Raw genomic sequence first — 21304 nt, 5'->3', positions numbered from 1 at the left:
GCTTGAGCTATATCTTCAGAAAGGCTGGTCTCCTCTTCCTGAAATAGCACAGGGGCCTCATTATTTTCAGTAGGCTGACTCTCCAGGGAGTGCTGCACTGTCAGAGGTGCCATCTTTCCGATGAAAAGTTAAACCAAGGCCCTGTCTGTCCTCTCAGGTAGAGGTAGAAGATCCCGTGACACTATATTGAAGATCAGGGGAGTTCTCCTGTTGTCCTGGCCGATTTTGATTCCTCGACCAACTCCTAAAAAAGATTATCTGGTCATTATCACATTGCTGTTTGTGGGATCTTGCTGTGCGCAAATTGGTTGCCACATTTCCTACATGACAACAGTGACTACATTTCAAAAGTACTTCATTAGCTGAAAAGCACTTTGGGACTCCTGAGATCGTGAAAGGCACTATATAAATGCAAATTCTTTCTTTTATCGAACAGGCAGGGAGAGAGTCATGGCCGTGGCGAGTGGCAATGTTGGAGGAGATGTCGCGAGGGGTCTCTTCACACCTTATCCCCTTTTCCCTCCTTACTTCTGTCTCACCCTACACATGCTGCATGACAAACCACAGCTGCTCTCTCTCTGCTCTTCCTTCAGATTAAAAGCTAACCCACATCCCTCTCTTTCAATTCAAGTTCTGAAAATAATGAGGCCCCTGTGTCAGTTCAGGAACAGACCAGCCTTTCGAAGATAAAGCGTTACTCGATCTGACTCGAGCACACACCAGCTCAGAGATTGGCACCACACGGACATTAGAGGGTAGGCTAGAGGAGGTGTCTGCATGTGGTGAATCACCCGGGCACATGTGTGCAGAAGCTATGGCAGTATATAGGGCACCACAGGCTCCAGCTCAGCGGAGGGTGAGATCAATTCTTAGCCCATCTGCAATGGACTCAGATTCTGAGTTTGAGGGCCCAGCCTACAGGAGAAGGTTAATGGGCATACATTGGGAAGTGCGTTAGGCAGCCTGCCAATGAGCGTGCACCACATTGTGTCCTGGCTTCGCGCAAAGCATGAAGACCATTGTGTCGAACGTAGAGCGGGCGGTCAGCGCCATGAACACGGCAGTGACGCCGACCATGATGGAGCCTCTGCTGACACGTTCTCATCTTCCTCCTACTATGCTGCCCATTGCTGTAGTGGATCTGCAGCAAAGGAGGACAGAAGTTGAGAGTGGGTGAGCACCACCCCCTTGGGATTAAGGAGATGGAGAAAGGGCTGGAACGCTGTGTCTGTGTGGTGCTTCACGGGGATGCCGCGCGACTATGTAGTGGTGCAGTCGGTAACCTTGTGTGGGCGAGATGCTGCCAATCTTGCCATCTCCCATCGCAAGAGCTGAATGTCTCCACACGAGCTCCATGACCATATCCTCAAAGGGGGTGAGGGGTTTAAAGGTAGGAATGGCTCTCTGGTGGCCTGCATTTGTGGGCCATTTTGTGCCTATTTATTCTGCAAGAAGATAGAGTAAATAAGGGTAAGGCTAGCAGTTGAGGAATGTGCGCCAAGTGGTATGGGAGAGGTAAGGTAATAGATGTGGGGGTATGAAGTTGTTAAAGTGGAGGAAGAGGTTTTAGTTTTGTGTATGTGCAATAGAAAAATTGCAAAGACAATATTTTAAGGTAATTGGCAAAAGAGGTGAGATGAGGAGAATTATTTTTAAGCAGTGAGTTTTTATGATCTGGAATGCACTGCCTGAAAGGGTGGTGGAAGCAGATTCAATAATAACTTTCAAAAGGAAACTGGATAAATACTTGAAGGGGAGAAAATTGCAGGGCTATGGGGAAAGAGCAGGGGGGTGGGACTAATTGGATAGCTCTTTTAAAGAGCTGGCACAGGCACAATGGGCCAAATGGCCTCCTTCCATACTGTATCATTTCTATGATTCTATGGTTTCTATGATTCTACATGCAGGGGCAGTTATTAGAAAGTGAAGTGAAAGTGCCAATTAAGTGCTGTTTCTCTCTCACCTGCTTGCCTCCCCGACCCCCCCCCAAAGTCTGCTGCCAAAGATTTGCAGACTGAACTGTTCCCAAGTAGATCAGCTGCTTACACCTGTTTTACATGGATTTTACACCAGTGCCAACACGAATGGGAATGCAAATGATCAGACCCAGGAAACTCGTGTGACTCTCCCTCGAGAGACTACTGATGAGAACAACACTTTTTTCTAAAAGTGCAACAGTGTAAGTAATTTCAAGGAATTTCTAGGCCTGTTTATCTTTGGTTTATGGCAAGTAAAGATCATGCCAAATTATTAAGGTGCTGATTACCACCTACCGTCCTCCCTCAGTTGATGAATCAGTCCTCCTCCATGTTGAACACCACTTGGAGGAAGCACAGAGGGTAGCAAGGGCACAGAACGTTCTCTGGGTGGGGGACTTCAATGTCCATCACCAAGAGTGGCTCGGTGGCACCACTACTGACCGAGCTGGCCGAGTCCTGAAGGACATAGTTGCCATACTGGGCCTGCGGCAGGTGGTGAGCGAACCAACACGAGGGAAAAACTTACTTGACCTCGTCCTCATCAATCTACCTGTCGCAAATGCATCTGTCCATGACAGCATTGGAAGGAGTGACCACCGCACAGTCCTCGTGGAGACGAAGTCCCGTCTTCGCACTGAGGACACCATCCAACGTGTTGTGTGGCACTACCACCGTGCTAAATGGGATAGATTCAGAACAGTTCGAGCAGCTCAAAACTGGGCATCCACGAGGCGCTGTGGGCCATCAGCAGCAGAATTGTATTCCACCACAATCTGTAACCTCATGGCCCAGCATATTCCTCACTCTACCATTATCAACAAGCCAGGGGATCAACCCTGGTCCAATGAGGAGTGTTTTGAGCATGCCAGGAGCAACGCCAGGCGTACCTAAAAATGAAGTGCCAACCTGGTGAAGTTACAACTCAGGACTACATGCATGCTAAACAGCGGAAGCAACATGCTATAGACAGAGCTAAGCAATTCCACAACCAACGGATCAGATCAAAGCTCTGCAGTCCTGCCACATCCAGTCGTGAATGGTGGTGGACAATTAAACAACTAACGGGAGGAGGAGGCTCTGCAAACATCCCCATTCTCAATGATGGCGGAGTCCAGCATGTGAGTGCAAAAGACAAGGCTGAAGCGTTTGCAACCATCTTCAGCCAGAAGTGCCAAGTGGATGATCCATCTCAGCCTCCTCCCGATATCCCCACCATCACAGAAGCCAGTCTTCAACCATTTCGATTCACTCCACGTGATATCAAGAAACGGCTGAGTGCACTGGATACAGCAAAGGCTATGGGCCCCGACAACATCCCGGCTGTAGTGCTGAAGTGTTGTGCTCCAGAACTAGCTGCGCCTCTCGCCAAGCTGTTCCAGTACAGCTGCAACACTGGCATTTACCCGACAATGTGGAAGATTGCCCAGGTATGTCCTGTCCACAAAAAGCAGGACAAATTCAACCCGGCCAATTACCGCCCCATCAGTCTACTCTCAATCATCAGCAAAGTGATGGAAGGTGTCGTCGACAGTGCTATCAAGCGGTACTTACTCACCAATAACCTGCTCACCGATGCTCAGTTTGGGTTCCGCCAGGACCACTCGTTACAGCCTTGGTCCAAACAGGGACAAAAGAGCTGAATTCCAGAGGTGAGGTGAGAGTGACTGCACTTGACATCAAGGCAGCATTTGACCGAATGTGGCACCAAGGAGCCCTAGTAAAATTGAAGTCAATGGGAATCAGGGGGAAAACTCTCCAGCGGCTGGAGTCATACCTAGCACAAAGGAAGATGGTAGTGGTTGTTGGAGGCCAATCATCTCAGCCCCAGGGCATTGCTGCAGGAGTTCCTCAGGGCAGTGTCCTCGGCCCAACCATCTGCAGCTGCTTCATCAGTGAACTTCCCTTCATCATTAGATCAGAATTGGGGATGTTTGCTGATGATTGCACAGTGTTCAGTCCGAGCCCACAGACCTGGACAGCATCCAGGCTTGGGCTCATAAGTGGCAAGTAACATTCGCGCCAGACAAGTGCCAGGCAATGACCATCTCCAACAAGAGAGAGCCTAACCACCACCCCTTGACATTCAACGGCATTACCATCGCCGAATCCCCCACCATCAACATCCTGGTGGTCACCATTGACCAGAAACTTAACTGGACCAGCCATATAAATACTGTGGCGACGAGAGCAGGTCAGAGGCTGGGTATTCTGTGGCGAGTGACTCACCTCCTGACTCCCCAAAGTCTTTCCACCATCTACAAGGCACAAGTCAGGAGTGTGATGGAATACTCTCCACTTGCCTGGATGAGTGCAGCTCCAACAACACTCAAGAAGCTCGACACCATCCAGGACAAAGCAGCCCGCTTAATTGGCACCCCATCCACCACCCTAAACATTCACTCCCTTCACCATCAGTACACAGTGGCTGCAGTGTTTACCATCCACAGGATGCACTGCAGCAACTTGCCAAGGTTTCTTCGACAGCACCACCCAAAACCGCAACCTGCACGTTCCCCTCCAAGTCACACACCATCCCGACGTGGAAATATATCGCCGTTCCTTCATCGTCGCTGGGTCAAAATCCTGGAACTCCCTTCCTAATATCACTGTGGGAGAACCTTCAGCACATGGACTGCAGCGGTTCAAGAAGGCGGCTCACCACCACCTTCTCAAGGGCAATTAAGGATGGGCAATAAATGCCGGCCTCGCCAGCGACGCCCACACCCCATGAACGTGCAATGGCAAAATTGGCGACAAACGCCATAAATTAGGTGGTTGAGCGCCCAAAACCTCCAGTGGCGAATTTGCACTAATATTTGCTGGAAAACTAATTAGAATATGCAAAGCAGCGAATCAGAAGCGGTGCGGCCAATGGCTAATGTTCAATGTTTATCAGCCTTTAGTACTTGCAAGTTATATCAGCCTTCAATGTGCTAACCTGCTGGTTTATCGCAAGTGTAATTGTTGCACTTGTGTGTATTTTTAAAAAATTATTTATGTATTTTCTCTTCCACGGGATCTCCCTAAAACATGCTTGCAGTGAATAATTTTGTATTTATTAGCTGAGGCGATGGTATCAAGCATCTTGAAAGTTGAGGAACAACGTTATGGACTGATGGAATGTTAAAACATACGCCAAAGTTGTTCCAAGTGTTCAGGAAGCTCAACCCCATTCCACAACCAGGGTTAAACTGGAGCTCGGCAGTCAGAAAGTGTATATAACTTGTTACCTTTTGTTTTCTTTGAAAGCAGTGACAGAGTGATCGCTGGGACATAGAACAGCAGAGTCAGCACAGAACTGAACCATTGGGACCCAGAGGTTCTTTTAACCCTAATAAGGGGGATTGCATTAATTTTTCCTTTTGATGTTCTTTTAAAATCAACTATTCCTTGAGCATTGTTCACTAAATAATTATACTATGTAATTTACATGGCGTTTATGCAAAACAGGTACAAATAAAAAAATAAGGAATTTGGTTAACATATAAAAAGTAGAAATTAACCTTGTGATGGCAGAAAAGGAGAATTGTTGGGGTGGATTTTATGAAGGAGAGCTTGCAACACAGAGCTTCACATGACAAGAGCAAGTACTGGAAATTAAAGCATAGAGTTGAGTTCCTAGCATGATTTTACATTCTTAATGGACTGAAAGTTGTGAGGTGGAGTAGGGGAGGCGTACTAACCTCTGTGTCCTAATTCCCAATTTCGGCTCCCATTGTGCAAATCTCTGTGGCACTAGTACTAATTTGAAAATCTACTCCATTATGCCAATGTCAGGGAATTGTGGTAAGACCATTGGTTGACGGGCCTGGCACTCACCTTCTCATTCACTAAGACTGTTCAGAAAAGAATGGCCTGTGTTATATTTGCCACTACATCTCGAGATATTTTTGAGAAACAAAATTAAGTTGTAGCCTGCCTGCGCTTTCCAGGTCTTTTCTGCATTTTCATATGTTTACCTCCCTTGACAGGAGGTTGAGTTGGCACAATTTATGTTGATGATTTCATTTTTGCCTCTGAAAATTTAAGCCAAAGTTGAAACTCCAGTACAGTTACTATAGTTCAGCGCAAGGGAATCATGTATATTGAAGTCGGATAATCTTGAATGCTTCTCTAATGTAAGTTCAATTTTTTGCTATGGGGATTGTTTTCCATCCTTAACAGAAGTGAGCTGTGACACCCATAATAATCTCGGCTTGAATAGCTTTTCTTGGTAAAAGATGCTTCTCATTGTTAACAGAATGTAAGGTGCAATGCAGACTGGAATTTGCAATATAACCAGTAAAACGGCAACATAATATAGTGGAATAGATTATTACACTATTGTTTCACACGTCCCAGTCTTTGCATTTTGAGGTTAGCCAAATGCAATGATTAGGACACATGAATGACATACTATAATATATTCGTGTATACCCGGATTGGTGGAGAGCGAAGAGTGACTGGAATACTGAGAAGATTTCTCATGGAAAGCATCATCAGGCTTGGGAGAGCTTTTCTCATCTGCAACCCCTTCTCGTGTGGGGGCTTTGGCTATTGTTGAGTTGAAGAATACTGATACGAAGTGTAGATAAAAGAGTCTGTCATACTCTTGAATGATCTTAAAAACTTTTATTTTTATTATGGGGGAGAGGATTTGCTTAATCTGCCGTTTATAGACAAACACAATTCTGATTCAACAGTTTTTGGTAAACTAGTTAATGTTTATCAGTTAAATATATGAGGATTTGATTGCAATTTAGCACATTAATGTGAATTGAAACTTTATTTTCATAGTTACTGAAAATAAAATTCTCACTGCTGGATCAACAATGAAAAGAAAAGCACTACATGAAAAAAATTCTAATTTCTAATACTTGCCCTCTATTTTACAGTCTTCTTGAGGCTGAGATTCTCATTTTAAATTGCAGATAATTGCCAATAAACTTTAACTGGTTTTCCAAAAATATTAGGCCTGATTTTAACCAGGGGCGGAAGTGCGGCAGGAGGAGACCGATGGGGGCGGCAATCCATCTGTCCCCCTGCAGGGTGAGGCCTGGGAGATTTTAACTCCCCCAAGCCTCATTTAAATGTGACTTCCGTCTGAAGCTGGCGGTGATGACATGGAGGCCAATGGACGGGAGTGGGATTTTGGGCAACAGGAGGCCGCCATTAGAGACCCAATGGGACAGTCCCCGGCTGTAAGGTAAGTCAATTGTTTGCGGGGGGGGGGGGGGGGAGGAGAAGGGGGTCCTGAGGTGATCGTGGTCGGGGGAGGAAGGCCCAGGTCAGGGAAAACCCAAGGTTTCCTTGTGGGGCCCAAAGGAGCACTCCTCCCGGCCCACAAGGAAACCTTTTAAAAAAAAAATCAAAAAATAAAACTTACTCGGGCCTATTTTGGCCATAATGCTGCCTGCTGCCAGGTTTTAGGGCAGGTCTGGAACTGGCTGGGCCTTCATCAATCTGGAGTTAAAATGGCGTGCATGTCTGGATGACATCATCGGAGTGTAACTTTACCATTGTAATTCGGCCCCCACTTGCCTCGGACAGGCTTGTCCCGAAGCAAAATTAAATGAATCACCAGTTAAAATAACGGCCGACGTAAACAGTTTGGGAAAGTTCCCAAACCCGATTTTAACCCCCAGCACACAACGTTCTCGCTGGGTAGGCAGGGTTAAAATTGGGACTATTGTGGATAGATCAGAATTGTGCTTGGATCATGATTTCTATAAACTGCAGATCAAGCAAATCGACAAACCTTTTAAGTAGAGCACAGTCTTACCCATTTATTCATTAACAATTCAATCTGAAAACAACAAGAATGTAATTTATCCAAAGATTCCTCGATTAATAAAATGGCCCGCTGTCTCGAGGTGCAGCTTGGTGGTGGATGAACTGTGTAACATTTAGTGTGATGAACATTTTAAGTGGATGTTCAAGAAGCATTGAAAGAATAATCAATCAGGATTTATGATTTGAGCGCTCTACTTTTGCATGAGGATTCTGTACAATAAGAGTGAATTTGAAGTGGTTTGTACATTGGAATTCTATGCAGGAAAGAAAGAAGAATTCACATTTGTATAGCACTTGATCACATCTTTCTAAATGCCCCAAAGCACTTGATTAAATTACTTTGAAGTGCAGTCACTATTGTTATGTAGGAAAATGCAGTAGCTCTTTTGTGCCCAGTGAGGCCCCTGAAGCAGCAATGAGATAAATAACCAGTTATTCCGTTTTTGGTGATTAGGGCCCAGACACCAGGAAAATTCTTTATGCCTTAATGGGATTGATAACATATATTTGAACAGGCAGATGGGGCTTTATTTTAACAACAGAAATTCCAACAATACTGTACTCTCAACATTGAGGTCTCAGGCCAAATGCCAGCAACAGTGCAAACATGAGTGCTACCAAACTTATGTTTTGAACTGAATGCTGAAATCAAGTATGTGTGCATTTGCACTCATCTTGATGAATATCTGCTGATATCCTTCAGGAATTAAACAACTGTAAAAGAACAACAGACTGAATGATTGTATTTGGAGAGGGAGGGTTGGGGAGAAGGATGGTGATGATGGTGTGCAGAAGTTACAGCATCACAGGATGGGACATGCTCGTGTCCCTTTACATAGGTTTGTATTAAGCTCTGTGGATATTGGCAGTACATGTCCAGAGTCTCGTGGCACGGTGCCTATGCATTCATTTTGAATGCCTCACCCTGCCAACGCCCATTTCTTGTGCCATCCAAGATCCATTCCCTTCATTGACCTATGCTTACTCCGAGATCTTTCCACCTACATATTTACACCCCCCCTAAAATTGCCATCTAAAGTTTCATTCTGATATACGTTTTTTTAAGGATTCAATAATGAATATGCATTGAGCTGATCATAAATTTCATTCATTTTGAATTTTAATGGCAAAAAAAAGAAAAACTGATAAACCAGTATACTGAACAAATACAGCAAAAGATGCAATATGTGATAGACACGTGCAGTATAAAATTGCATTCAGTTGCAAAAACAAAACATAAAATAATTTCTACATTTGGCAAATTGAATATCTTCTCAACATATCAATATTTCTTTCACAATAAAAAAGGCCAGAAAAAAAATGACAGACCACAGACACATGTATCAAAACATTATGTCATGAATGAGACAGTACAATCTTTTAGACACCAAAGTTGCATTACTCTTTAGATTCCTTCATAAGACTATAAAAGAGCATTCCAGACAACACCTTGAACTATTGGTGCTTTCACAGAGTCTGACATTGTTTAAACAATTTCATTAATGGACATTTTTGTCAGATATATTTGAATACATTATTGACATCAGTAGAGAAACAACGTATCTTGTAGTAGAGATTTGGGTGCTTTGAAATGGACTTAAAAAGCTACAGTAATGGCTTTAGGGTTCAAAATTAACACTGATCTGCCAGATCAAAGCAGATGTATCCTATAATGGAATGATGACAGTCGGAAGGCGACTGATTCAATAGGCCAGTGAATTCTGTCTGTTGTTCCCATATGCAGCAAGCTTGCTGTGTAGGCTCTCTGATCACAGCCTCCCGTAGACAGCTGTGGGAATGCTAGTCACATTTTTTTAGTTTCTCTATTATCTCATCTCGAGTGCTACTTAATGTGGACCAGTGACTCTTGCCAGCCACTGGTCCTGTTGTCTAATGGCTCTGTTAGCTTTTATTTCCTGAATGATGAGAATTTGAATGCACCCTGTGCTGTTTCATATATAGTTCCATTCATGTTTGAAGGTTGCAGCACATTTCCTGCTTTTCCTCTCTACAACCCATTTGTGTTATCGAGAACACTTGATCTGGTCCGAAACTGCTTTATAAAATTCAAGTGCTATTGTCGCCCATTTATACTGCAAAATGACTGGATATTCCATGACTATCTTTGCCAGTTCCTTTTTTCTGCTCGTGTATGCGACCCCATTTCCTTTTCTTCAAAATTAACTGTATCACATACACTTTGATAAAATCACACACATTTTCAGGCTCTCATTTATAAAATAAATGGGCCAGGCTGAATGCTCTTTATTTTGCAGTGTATCAGGAGGCACAAGCACAGGCATTAAAGATTCTGACATGTTTAGATCAACACCAAAGCACTTTCAGTACACTAACGGAGGGGTAAGTGCCCATTCTGGTTTTACTACATGTATTTCAACTGTGTTGGTGTTTAGAATGTCAAGGTAACAAGCTAACATTCCACCGTTCCCACCCCCCCCCCCCCCACTTCAGCATTACTCACCTGCAAATCCCTACTGGACTTCTACTTTACTAGGCCTATGGCTTTCAAATGTGAACAAGCTTACAATTGTTTTCTTTATTTGGAGTACACTGCAAATTAAAGGTATAGCGCCTTTGTGAAAAAGTGTTTGGCAAACCTTCCTTTACAACATGAATCATGTGTACACTTTGTGTGCTTATAGATAAGTGGAAAATATGATTTGCCTGTCCCCAACCATTTTTTCTGAAGATTGTACAATGGTCCTATTTCTGGAATATTCTGACAGTGCGATTAGGGATTTATCAAAAATAATTTGTAGAAAATATGAATATTTTGAAAACTGCAGTGGCAATTCAGTACTCAAGGGTTAATAATGGGGGACAATAATTAAATCCCTTCCTGACAGCACTGTGGGAGAACCTTCACCACATGGACTGCAGCGGTTCAAGAAGGCGGCTCACCACCACCTTCTCAAGGGCAATTAGGGATGGGCAATAAATGCCGGCCTCGCCAGCGTGCCCACATCCCATGAACGAATAATAAAAAAAAACAATACCATGCTTCTGAAACTAGCACTTTCCAGTTCTTTCTAATCAGACAGTGTACATTCTATGTGGCAGCTATTGAAATGGGATTTAAAAACAACAAAATTTTGCCTATTTTAGAAACCAAATAATCAATTAAAACGAAGAAAGTTTCTTTTCCCCCACTCCTCTCTAAAATTACTCACTCTTGCTCGGGTAAGGTTCCAGGGTTAAAGCGGTCCTGTGTTTCCTTATCCAAGTGGTCATCCTTCATGAGTGAACTTAAACATGTATGTTCAATTGGTTAGTCAACTATGGAAGGCATCACACCCGCGTCTGATCCTGTTTCTACCTGACATACACGTGCTGGTACTTTCCAATAGGGTTACTGGATAACAAATCAGAAGCAGGATTCCTGCCTGATTTTCCCCTCTCTCATCCAGGACCAATGAGGCCAATCGTACTGTCCAAACAACTTTGCTGAGATCAGCTACAGAACCATAGAACTATAGGTCTGACTAGCTCAGTACTGCACCATATCAGTTATCCACTAAGCCATCGGGAAGTTTTAACAATTTACCCATCAGGGGTGGAATCTAGCATGTTCTGTTCTGTATGGTCCACTGCCACACAGTGAGGTGCCTTTACCCACTTAGTCACAATTAGAGTGCATTCTTTTTTAATATTTATACTATAATTTATATTATAGTTTCTCTGCTTTCCTTTTTCATAAATTACATTGTTATTGTATACTTATTGAATAGAAAACATGTTAAAGAGTAGTTCTCTCACAAAGATTAAAAAGAAATACATTTCAAATGCCTATTGTACTTTAGTTAGCCTTGGTTACTCTCTGAGTTCATGGAGATGCATCTAGTTTTATTATGTTAAATTCACCCCATAGCTGTTGTTATTGATAGCTGCTTAATTAGTGGTCACTGTCTTATTAAGGTGTGCCCTTTAGAAACATGAGTGGGCCATATTCTAACCCTGACCAATCAAAAATATGAGGCTCAAATTTGCACTGCTAATGCCCAAGCAAATCAGCATAATTTGGGTGGGCAATGGTGTGAAATGCAAATAGAACATGTAACATTGGGTCCCTGTCCCTTTTTCCATCCACTCAAAATTTGGCCGGAATTGGTGACAGCCACATATGATGTCTGTGTCCCTCGTGTCCAGCACCAGTAATGACTGGGAAGAGGGAGAGAATTTAAATAATAAACGGTTAATTTTGACGATGCAGTGATCGACTGAATTACTGAAACTGGTAGTCAACATCCCGGGGAACTTTGAAACACTTTTTGCAATGTTAATGAAGGACTGTGTGACCAGTTATGCTGTGGCAGGGCCCCATAATGATTTTCACAAACCATTACCTCTCCCAGCTGTGCCGCAAATAGGACCTGACCCTGAGAAATGGGCTGGGATTAGGGAACTGGCAAGATGGGGGGGGTATTAAATTCCAATTCACGCAAGATCTGTCTGCAGGAAGTCCCCTGAGGAGTTTTGACCCCTGAGGTGCTCATCAGTCTAAAATTATATTTCTTTGTATCTTAATCAATAGAATGATAATTGTTTTAGTATGTGTAAATCAGCAAGGCCATAAAACAGAAACCTATATCTTTCAATTGAGTTTTAATTTACTTATCTGTACGGAATCATTTATACATTAACCCTTGAGTACCCTTGAGTACCAATGCATGTTAACCCTAAATTGACTTCCAGTAAACCTACTTTTTTTCCACTAACAGAATTATATTCTCAGTGTATATTAATTGAGGAACTGTTAGGTGTTAGACTTCAATATCTCTGCAACAGATGGACAGCTGGAAGTAGAACTCATTTCTTCTCAATTCTGTGCATTTTCAAAGTCATTATTAATGACGTTTTAGGAAATAGGTCCACACTGATAGCATAAAAGGCTAGGTACTGACGAAAAGCTCCAAGCTTACTTGAATCATTCTGCAATTTCATCAGTGAGTCAGATTGATCGGCACTGCATGATGCCATACATTGATTTAATTGATTTAGTCACAGGTACGGTGTTTCCAACAACTCCCTAACACAAGCGTGTTTGTATCTTAGCCAGTTTCTTAATGTGATGCTGAAAACTGTAATACTTCTTGTTGAAACTTGCGTTGAGGTTTTTTCCTACAGTGTCGAGTGATTAATTAAAGCTGGGTGTCGTCCTTCGTGTCCCGCCCGCCTCCACTATTGTTACAGACATTGCTCTTACGATTGGGGTTACTGTTTGGGACGTAAGCCAGAGGATCAGGCCGGATCAGGTAGCTGTAGACACAGAAAAAAGAGAAATTTAATTGAAAAGGGACAAGGAATAAGAAGGGCAGACTGAGAAAAATACTTTAACAGGAAGAAAGCTGTGAAATTCAATGTAACACTTGATCATGTAGAAACTGAAGATTACTTTAACATTTACTATTCATGCACAAACTAATTCTAGCATCTATTAATAATGCACACCTCCTTGTTCATAGTGGTTAATTGTATTAAACAATATAATTGAAATCTTTATTTGCTCTAGACTAAAATCAATCAAAACTTTGTGATCTTAGGTTTTATGAAACAAGGTAATGTACAGGAACTGGAAGACATGGCTGACTTTTTAATTCTTTTCCTTCCAATAAAAGTAATAATATGATGAAGTTATATTTAGCTCTTAGGATAAGCGCATCATTGGATTCTGAAAAGACCCATAGAAATCATTAATACATTTGCTAAAGTCATTTGCAATCACTTCGCATGCTTCTAATAATTCAATTCAATTCTAAAATTCGATCATTTCAAAAGGCCATTTTCAAAAAAATCTTGTTATTCATTGTCTTTATTACTAGATAAAAACTGTTCAATTAATCCCAAAATTTTAAACCAAACTCAGGTTCCAGTCACAGTAGCAGAGCCGAATGTGCTTGACCATTCCACTAGACTCCCGTATTACTCCAGCGGGATTTGGCAGAATGAATCGGGGAAAGGCCAAGATTCTGTCGTCAGTTGAAAATCCCACTGGGCCTTGTAAGCAACGCAGCCTTTGTCCGACTGTTAGAAGCTAGCCATGTCGGAGGGGGTGGGGATTCCTTACAATGGGAATTCGCACTTCCCAAACCCAGGAAGCCGGTACACCAAGTCAGATGAGGTGTGCTGGCAGAAGTCCTTCCTAACTTAAGGGGGGGGGAGGGGGTTGCGGAAGAGGTGTCCACTTATTAGGGACGCGACCTGGATCCTGAAGATGGGTAATTACAAAAAAAAAGTTTTGCATCAGCCCCCAAAAATGGAAGCTAAAGGCAGCATAGAATGGGATCTTGGGGAGGGGGTGGGTGGGGGTTGTGCAGCGGTCCTGGGCATCACCCCATCTGGCCACCAGAGTTTCTGGCAGTGTGGGACAATGCCCGAGATGCACCCAGGTTACAAGCGGAGGGCGAGTGCCATCCTGGCACAAGGAGTGCTGGAATTATGGTCCATGTATTTTTGGCCTCAGTCCCATGTTGACCCGGAACAATTAGTCATGACCACCAAAGGTCAGAACTAAAATCTCTATTATTCCAATTAGTTTGTTTATTGCTGCAGCTGTTTCTGGCATTTGCTCAGAGTCAGTTTCACTGTCATGAAATCTTTCGTAAAGATGACAACATGTTTCTGGGATTTGTTTTTTAAAATTGAATAATATTTTCAGAGCATAATTATTCAAAATGCTTTTTTGGGATCGTACATTAGAGAAGTTAACATAAACAAAAACCAACGGTGTATCGCAAATCAGGACGAAGAAAATCTTGACCAATTGTTGCAAAGATTTAGAGTTCTTGTCTGCACTTAACTTTGGTAAATCACCAAGACCAAATGAATTCACATTATTTAGGTTTCCTAAAAAACTGTACAACTCCTATCTCAGCATTCAGAGTAAATCTAATGTAACATAACATGACAAGCATATTATACACATGATTTTGTTTCAATATAGCGTGGGTGATTTTCTCAGTACGAGCTGCAGGTACTATTACCCCCACTATTTTGAAACAAAAATTGAAAATAACCTGCAGCGTGTTGCTGAAAAGACCAAGGGGCTGCTTTGCATCCAGGTTATGCTCACTTTCCAGGCACTCCCTCAGTACTGCTTGTAAGTGTCAGCCGAAATTACGTGCTCAGGTCTCTGGAGTGGGGCTTAAACCCACGACCTTCTGACTCTGAGGTGAGAGGGCTACCACTGAGCCAAGGCTGACACCTATAAGTGCAGCGTTGTGCATGTGGGTAAAGTGCTTTGGGACATCCTGAGGTTGTGAAAGGTGCTACATAAATGCAAGTCTTTCTATTTTTTTTGATGGTGCAGCCCTCCTTCAGCCCTGCCCCTAAGTGTCAGCCTAGATTACCTGCTCAGGTCTCTGAGGCGAGGCTTGAATCCATGACCTTCTGATTCAAGGGCTACCACTTAGCTGAGGCTGACACTTTCCAGGGGTATTCCTCTCCTGGGAGGGTGTTGGGGTCTTAAAATGACCTGCCGCTGTAAATATGGGAGTGCACTGCCGAATTGCGCTCATGGGGAGGCAAAGGGAGATAGACTTCCAAGTCACTAGGAAAAGCTTTTTCTTGGAAAAGCTTTGACTGTCCACCCACCTCTCCTTTGATAAAAATGTCCGTCTCTTCACCTTAGTAATCGTACGCAAGCGATGCTGGGGTAAATTGGTGACTAATGAGTTCTTTACCTTGCAGCGCTGTCGCTGATGGTGGCCCTGACTATAGTGGCAGTGCTGTGAGGTAAATGAGATAGAACGGCTGTCTGTGGAGGAGGTGACAGTCACCGTAAGATTTTCCCAGAGGCAGCAGCACTGCTCGTAGTGAATAACAATACTGTTGGTCATTGATTTATCTGGTCTTGGACGAGTTATACGGCCGCTGGAGAAGGATGGCAGCCAGAAATGAAAGCTTTATTGCTACCAGAGCTGTGGAATCCACCTGCAGAGTAAAAGGACCAGATTCCAGGAGCTCCAGCATGTTATAGAACTGCTTCTGCTTGAAGTAGTTCGTTAATATAAAGAGGGTGATAAACACCAGCAGGAATCTCTCATGAAAATTCAACCCTGCTAAACATTGTTAACAATATCAATGTTCTAGAAAGCTTCTGCCTACTGAGTGCTGGGATATCGAAGTCGTGCACGCCAGGCTGCAAAAGGAAATCATCTATTGCTCTTAGACTCGGTAGGGTGGATAATATGCTCGGGGCTGTGTGCACCTGCGCATAAATTAGCTGAGCTCACTGCTTAACATGAGGTTAGCTCATTTACATAATGTTCTGGCACACCAGGGCCATCAGCTCATGACAATCCGGGAGTACCAGGGTCAGAATATCGGGCACCAGTGGCCTGATCTACACTAGATGATTGTACGGCATGGGCAGGGTGGGGGTGGGGGGGGGGGAAGAGGGGAGAAGGGCACCAGGCTCAGGGGTTGAGGTGTGCCACACTTGCTGATTTTCCTCAAACAGGAGCCTCCCATTCAGTGGGGATGCCTAATTTGAATGAAGGTCAGGGGCCGAATGAACTTTGCACACAGGCCTACGGTTGGCCTCGAGCCCCTGTGTATGAAAATATAGGGACCATATACCCAGTGGGCTTTAGACATCATATCAGATAGAATTACACAGAATGTACAGCACAGTAACAGGCCATTCGGCCCATCATCCCAGGCTGAATGAGTTCCGTTGAGTCACTGTCGTGAAAAGTCAGGGTATATCTTCTACAATATGACTGGGCACTCAGTGCGATATAAATTCATAAGCAGAGCATCATCGTAAGCATTTCTAGAATGTGTTTGACTTCTAACTGGATTCCAGGAACTTGGGAGCTACTGCATTAGGGTTAGGGTAAAAAAAAACAATTCTAATAAATTCTGAAAGTGGTTCTGCAACACCAGCATCAGAACTATTTATTCGGGAAGCGACCTGTAATCTGAAGATGGGTAATTTAAAAAAAAGTTTTGTATCAGGTTGATTTCTATTGTTATCGACTCTGCTATAAAACCACTGCGTGGTTTGTGGATGTAGCTGGCCCTGTGCCTGCTCTAGTTGCTGGACAAGATCCATACAGGTCTGTGAGTGCAAAATCAGTTCAATGGTCGGGGTGGGTGGATTGAGATACTCAGCCTTTTGGCGCCTAAAAGCATTGCCCATTCTGTCTCCAAGGTTCGTTCAGTTAAGAGTGTACTGCTGCTGAGTGTAGAAGATTGAGGGGTGATCGGATCGAGGTGATTAACATTTTTAAAGGATTTGATAGGGTAGATACGGGGAAACTATTTCCTCTGGTGGAGGAATCAAGAACAGGAGGACATAAACTTAAAATTAGAACTAGGCCATTCAGGAGCAAAATCAAAGCAGCACTTTTTTTTTTAAACACAAGGGGTAGCAGAGTCCTGGAACACTCTTCCCCCACAAGGCTGTGCATGTTAGGACAATTGGAGCTTTCAAGACTGAGATCGATAGATTTTTTTATTAGGTACAGGTATCAAGGGATATGGGGCAAAGGCGGGTAAATGGAGTTGAAGTGCAGCTCAGCAATGATCTAAGTGAATGGCCAATAGAAATCAGCCCTTTAAATGCTGCGCTTGAACTCCAGAAGCAGCAATACCCCCTCATTTACATTACTGATTTGTTGATGGCAGAGCTGACATGGATGGCTAACTAATAAGGTAAATGAAGAATATACTTCCATGGACCTCTTCTCATCATGTAAGAGTTGAAATATCGAGCTAGCCATTGTCTGCTGGATCATTTTTCTGGAGCACGAACTGGACCAGGAGATGAGTCCAAGTTTGCCCTCTGACACCCCAGCAAAAATCCTCTAACCCTCTTTTGGCACTCAGTTCAATTTTGTAAGATATCTGCCCTTAGTTGATTGGTTGGAACCTGTTGCTATGCCACCTAATATCTTAAAAATCCAAAATATGTGAAATACTCACACAACATCATTCAGTTCCAGTCTTGTATCTGGTGAAGGATTGATGAGAATATACGACAGAGTGTTCTGGTGATCATTCAGTTCATCTAAAAACAAAAGTAAGGACATTTTCAGCTATATATGCTGGTCAAAGTGAGCAGTTCCCCTCGACCTTACTTCAACAGTACCTTCCTCCCCCCTGTGACCTCTACTGCTCAAAAGGACAAGAGCAGCAATGTGGTGGGAACACCATCACTTCCAAATTCCCCTCTAAGTCAAACGAACATCCTGAGCTGGACACATCTCATGTAAAAAGGAAGAGATTAGTGAAAGTAAACATGGGTCCCTTAGAGGCAGAAACAGGAGAAATTATAACGGGGAATAAGGAAATGGCAGAGACTTTAAACAAATGATTTGTACAAAAGTCATACCAGAAATAGTGGTGAACCAAGGGTCTCATGACAGTGAGGAACTTAAAGTATTTAAGATTAGTAAAGAAAAAGTATTGGAGAAATTAATGGGTCTAAAAGCTGACAAATCCCCTGGACCTGATGGCCTACATCCGAGGGTAGGGAAATGCTAAAATCTATTATTAAGGACGTGGTAACAGGGCACTTAGAAAATCATAATATGATTAGGCAGAGTCAATATGGTTTTATGAAAGGGAAATCATGTTTGACAAATCTATTAGAGTTTTTTTGAGGGTGTAACTAGCAGGGTAGATAAGGGGGAACCAGTGGGTGTAGTATATTTGGATTTTCAAAAGGCATTTGATAAAGTGCCATGCAAGGGGTTGTTACACCAGATTAGGGCTTATGGGATTGGGGGTAATATTTTAGCATGGATTGAGGATTGGTTAATGGACAGAAAACAGAGAGTAGGAATAAACGGGATATTTTCGGGTTGGCAGGCTGTAACTAGTGGGGTGCCACAAGGATCAGTGCTTGGGCCTCAGCTGTTTACAATATTTTACAATATGTTTACAATGACTGAGATGAAGGGACCGAGTGAAATGTGTCCAAGTTTGCCGACAATACAAAGCTAGATGGGATAGTAAGCTGTGAGGAGAGCGCAAAGAGTCTGCAAAGGGACATAGACAGTTTAAGTGAGTGGGCGAGAAGGTGGCAGATGGAGTATAATGTGGGGAAATGTGAAATTATCCACTTTGATAGGAAGAATAGAAAAGCAGAATATTTTTTAAAAGGTGAGAGACTAAAATATGTTGGTGTTCAGAGAGATTTGGGCGTCCTTGTACACGAATCACAGAAAGTTAACATGCAGGTACAGCAAGCAATTAGAAAGGCAAATGGTATGTTAGCCTTTATTGCAAGGAGGTTGGAGTACAAGAGTAAGGAGGTCTTGCTTTAATTATATAGGGCTCTGACGAGACCACACCTGGAAACTGTGTACAGTTTTGGTCTCCTTATCTAAGGAAGGATACACTTGCCTTAGGGAAATGCTAGAAATTGCTTAGAGGGGGTGCAATGAAGGTTCACTAGATCGATTCCTGGGATGAGAGGGTTGTCCCATGAGGAGAGATTTAGTGGAATGGGCCTATATTCTCTGGAGTTTAGAAGAATGAGAGGTGATCTCATCGAAATGTATAAAATTCTTAGAGGGCTTGACAGGGTAGATGCTGAGAGGTTGTTTCCCCTGGCTGGAGAGTCTAGAATTAGGGGTCATAGTCTCAAGATAAGGGGTCGCCCATTTAGAACTGAGATGAGGTAAAATTTCTTCACTCTGAGAGTGGTGAATCTTTGGAATTCTCTATCCAAGAGGGTGTGAATGCTCAGTTGTTGAGTATATTCAAGACTGAGATCGATAGATTTTTGGACACTAAGGGAATCAAGATATAGGGATAAGGCAGGAAAGTGGAGTTGAGGTAGAAGTTCAGCCATGATCTTATTGAATGGCGGAGCAGGCTCGAGGGGCCTACTCCTGCTCCTATTTCTTATGTTTTTATGTTCCTTCATCATCATTGGGTCAATATCTGGGAATTCTCTACCTAATACCATTGTGGGAGCATTAACACCACAAGGTTCAATTAAATCAAGTGATTCAAGGGCAAACAGTGATGGAGAATAAATATAGCCCTGCCAACATTGCCCACATCCCGATAACAAATAAAAAAGAAAGACGGTAGTAAATTGCTCCCAAGGCATTCACTTTTAAGATGAGTAATCCATAGAACACTGTACAGTGCAAGAAACTTTAAAAATAAATTAACTTTATTGGATAGCTGTTACACAATTGACACAAAGGGGGAAAAAAAGGTGCTTAAAATTACTTCCTTTTTCTACCAAGGTTTTACAGCTAAAGAAAGAAAAATATTCTTTTTACAAGAGGAACATGTTACTTCTAACTTTGTGTCAAAGTAACAATTAAGAGCTAATCCATGCAAGGAGCAAACGTCTTCATAAAGCTGCGGTCCTTGGTAAATACACATTAGATTTAATTGGCAGCTTCCCTTTCGCTATGGCAACTGCAATTTATGTTAAAAAGTACCTGAAATCCGAATCATGGAGTATTCATCCCCCAGCCCTGGTCACCTGTTCACCATTCTGAGTAAAGTGTCATGGAATGGCAGCTTGTATTACCTCCTTATGACCCTTATGCTGCTGATTAGTATGCACTGATCATCATTTCTCATGTCTAGCTTTTGTGCTCCAATCAGGACAAGAGACACCACACTGCAGATTCATGAATTATAAATTTATGAACTAAATTAAATACTCACCTATTCACACTGAAGGAAATACAAATCTTCATTTGCACTCTTTCATAGAGCCTGTCAGCAGACAAATTTCACAAAAATTCATTTAATTTTTATGTATTTTTAGAACTACCTAGGCGTACTCCTTTCAGTGGAACAGTGAATCTGGGGGAAATTGAATTCCATATTGTAGATATAGACATTAGGTATTCATTACATGCTCTTGCTACAGCAACCTTTTAACTTTTAAAAACAAGTTTGGAATTGAATGTTTATATTATATTACTTAGATTAAAAGGTGCCAGAACCACCTCAATTCATTACATGTGTCAGTATCTGTGGTATCCCAATCTGTTAACAACAAGAACCACCTCAATTCATTACATGTGTCAGTATCTGTGGTATCCCAATCTGTTAACAACAAGATGTGTCGCGACCTTTCCTTGGGCCATTCCTACTGCCTTGTGTTATTTAATACATTTGCAAGTGAGTCCCCAAATCCCACTTAATACATTCCCAGCATCCTCTGCAACAAAGGTCAGGCTATCATCTGCCTCCGAGCAAAGAATCTGCTGAATCAAAGACCCTGCTGTAGGTGCTCAGCAATAAACATACGTGAGCTGGGCTAACAGCACTATTCACAAGAGCCGTTTCTGCTACATCTGCGATAGAGGCTTTGTTACTCCAGTAAAACTGGAACAGTCCTTTAGAAGAGTTAATTTTGGTACGCAGATGAAAGTAAGCAATATAGGCTGTTTTACTTCAAAGTGAATCAGATAAAACCAAGTCAAATTCGTGCAGAAATTTCTTACGTTAATATCGATAGGATTTCATTTCTGTTAAGAGGAAGCTGAACATTTTAGAAATACTTCTTTAATCTGGTGGAGTACACTACAGTAAATTTTGAAGCGTTT

The 21304-nt window shown here is 42.7% G+C and overlaps 1 protein-coding gene across 1 annotated transcript in view; it reads right to left on the bottom strand.

Annotated features, from left to right (window-relative positions):
- Positions 1 to 8849: 8849 nt before the first annotated feature.
- LOC137325483 (potassium channel subfamily T member 2-like) overlaps positions 8850 to 21304 on the bottom strand; it is a 576738-nt gene continuing 564283 nt past the window's right edge. The window contains exons 28-29 of the mRNA XM_067990641.1: positions 17700 to 17784; positions 8850 to 13028 (exon numbers count right to left, since the gene is read on the bottom strand). Coding sequence (XP_067846742.1) covers positions 12911 to 13028; positions 17700 to 17784 — 203 coding nt within the window. The 3' untranslated portion in view covers positions 8850 to 12910. The remainder of the gene's footprint in view (positions 13029 to 17699; positions 17785 to 21304) is intronic.

Source organism: Heptranchias perlo, chromosome 9 (genome assembly GCF_035084215.1).
Source record: "Heptranchias perlo isolate sHepPer1 chromosome 9, sHepPer1.hap1, whole genome shotgun sequence".
Classification (NCBI taxonomy): domain Eukaryota; kingdom Metazoa; phylum Chordata; class Chondrichthyes; order Hexanchiformes; family Hexanchidae; genus Heptranchias; species Heptranchias perlo.
The sequence above is the reverse complement of the archived record's forward strand: the minus strand, read 5'-3'. Positions and strand labels throughout refer to the sequence as shown.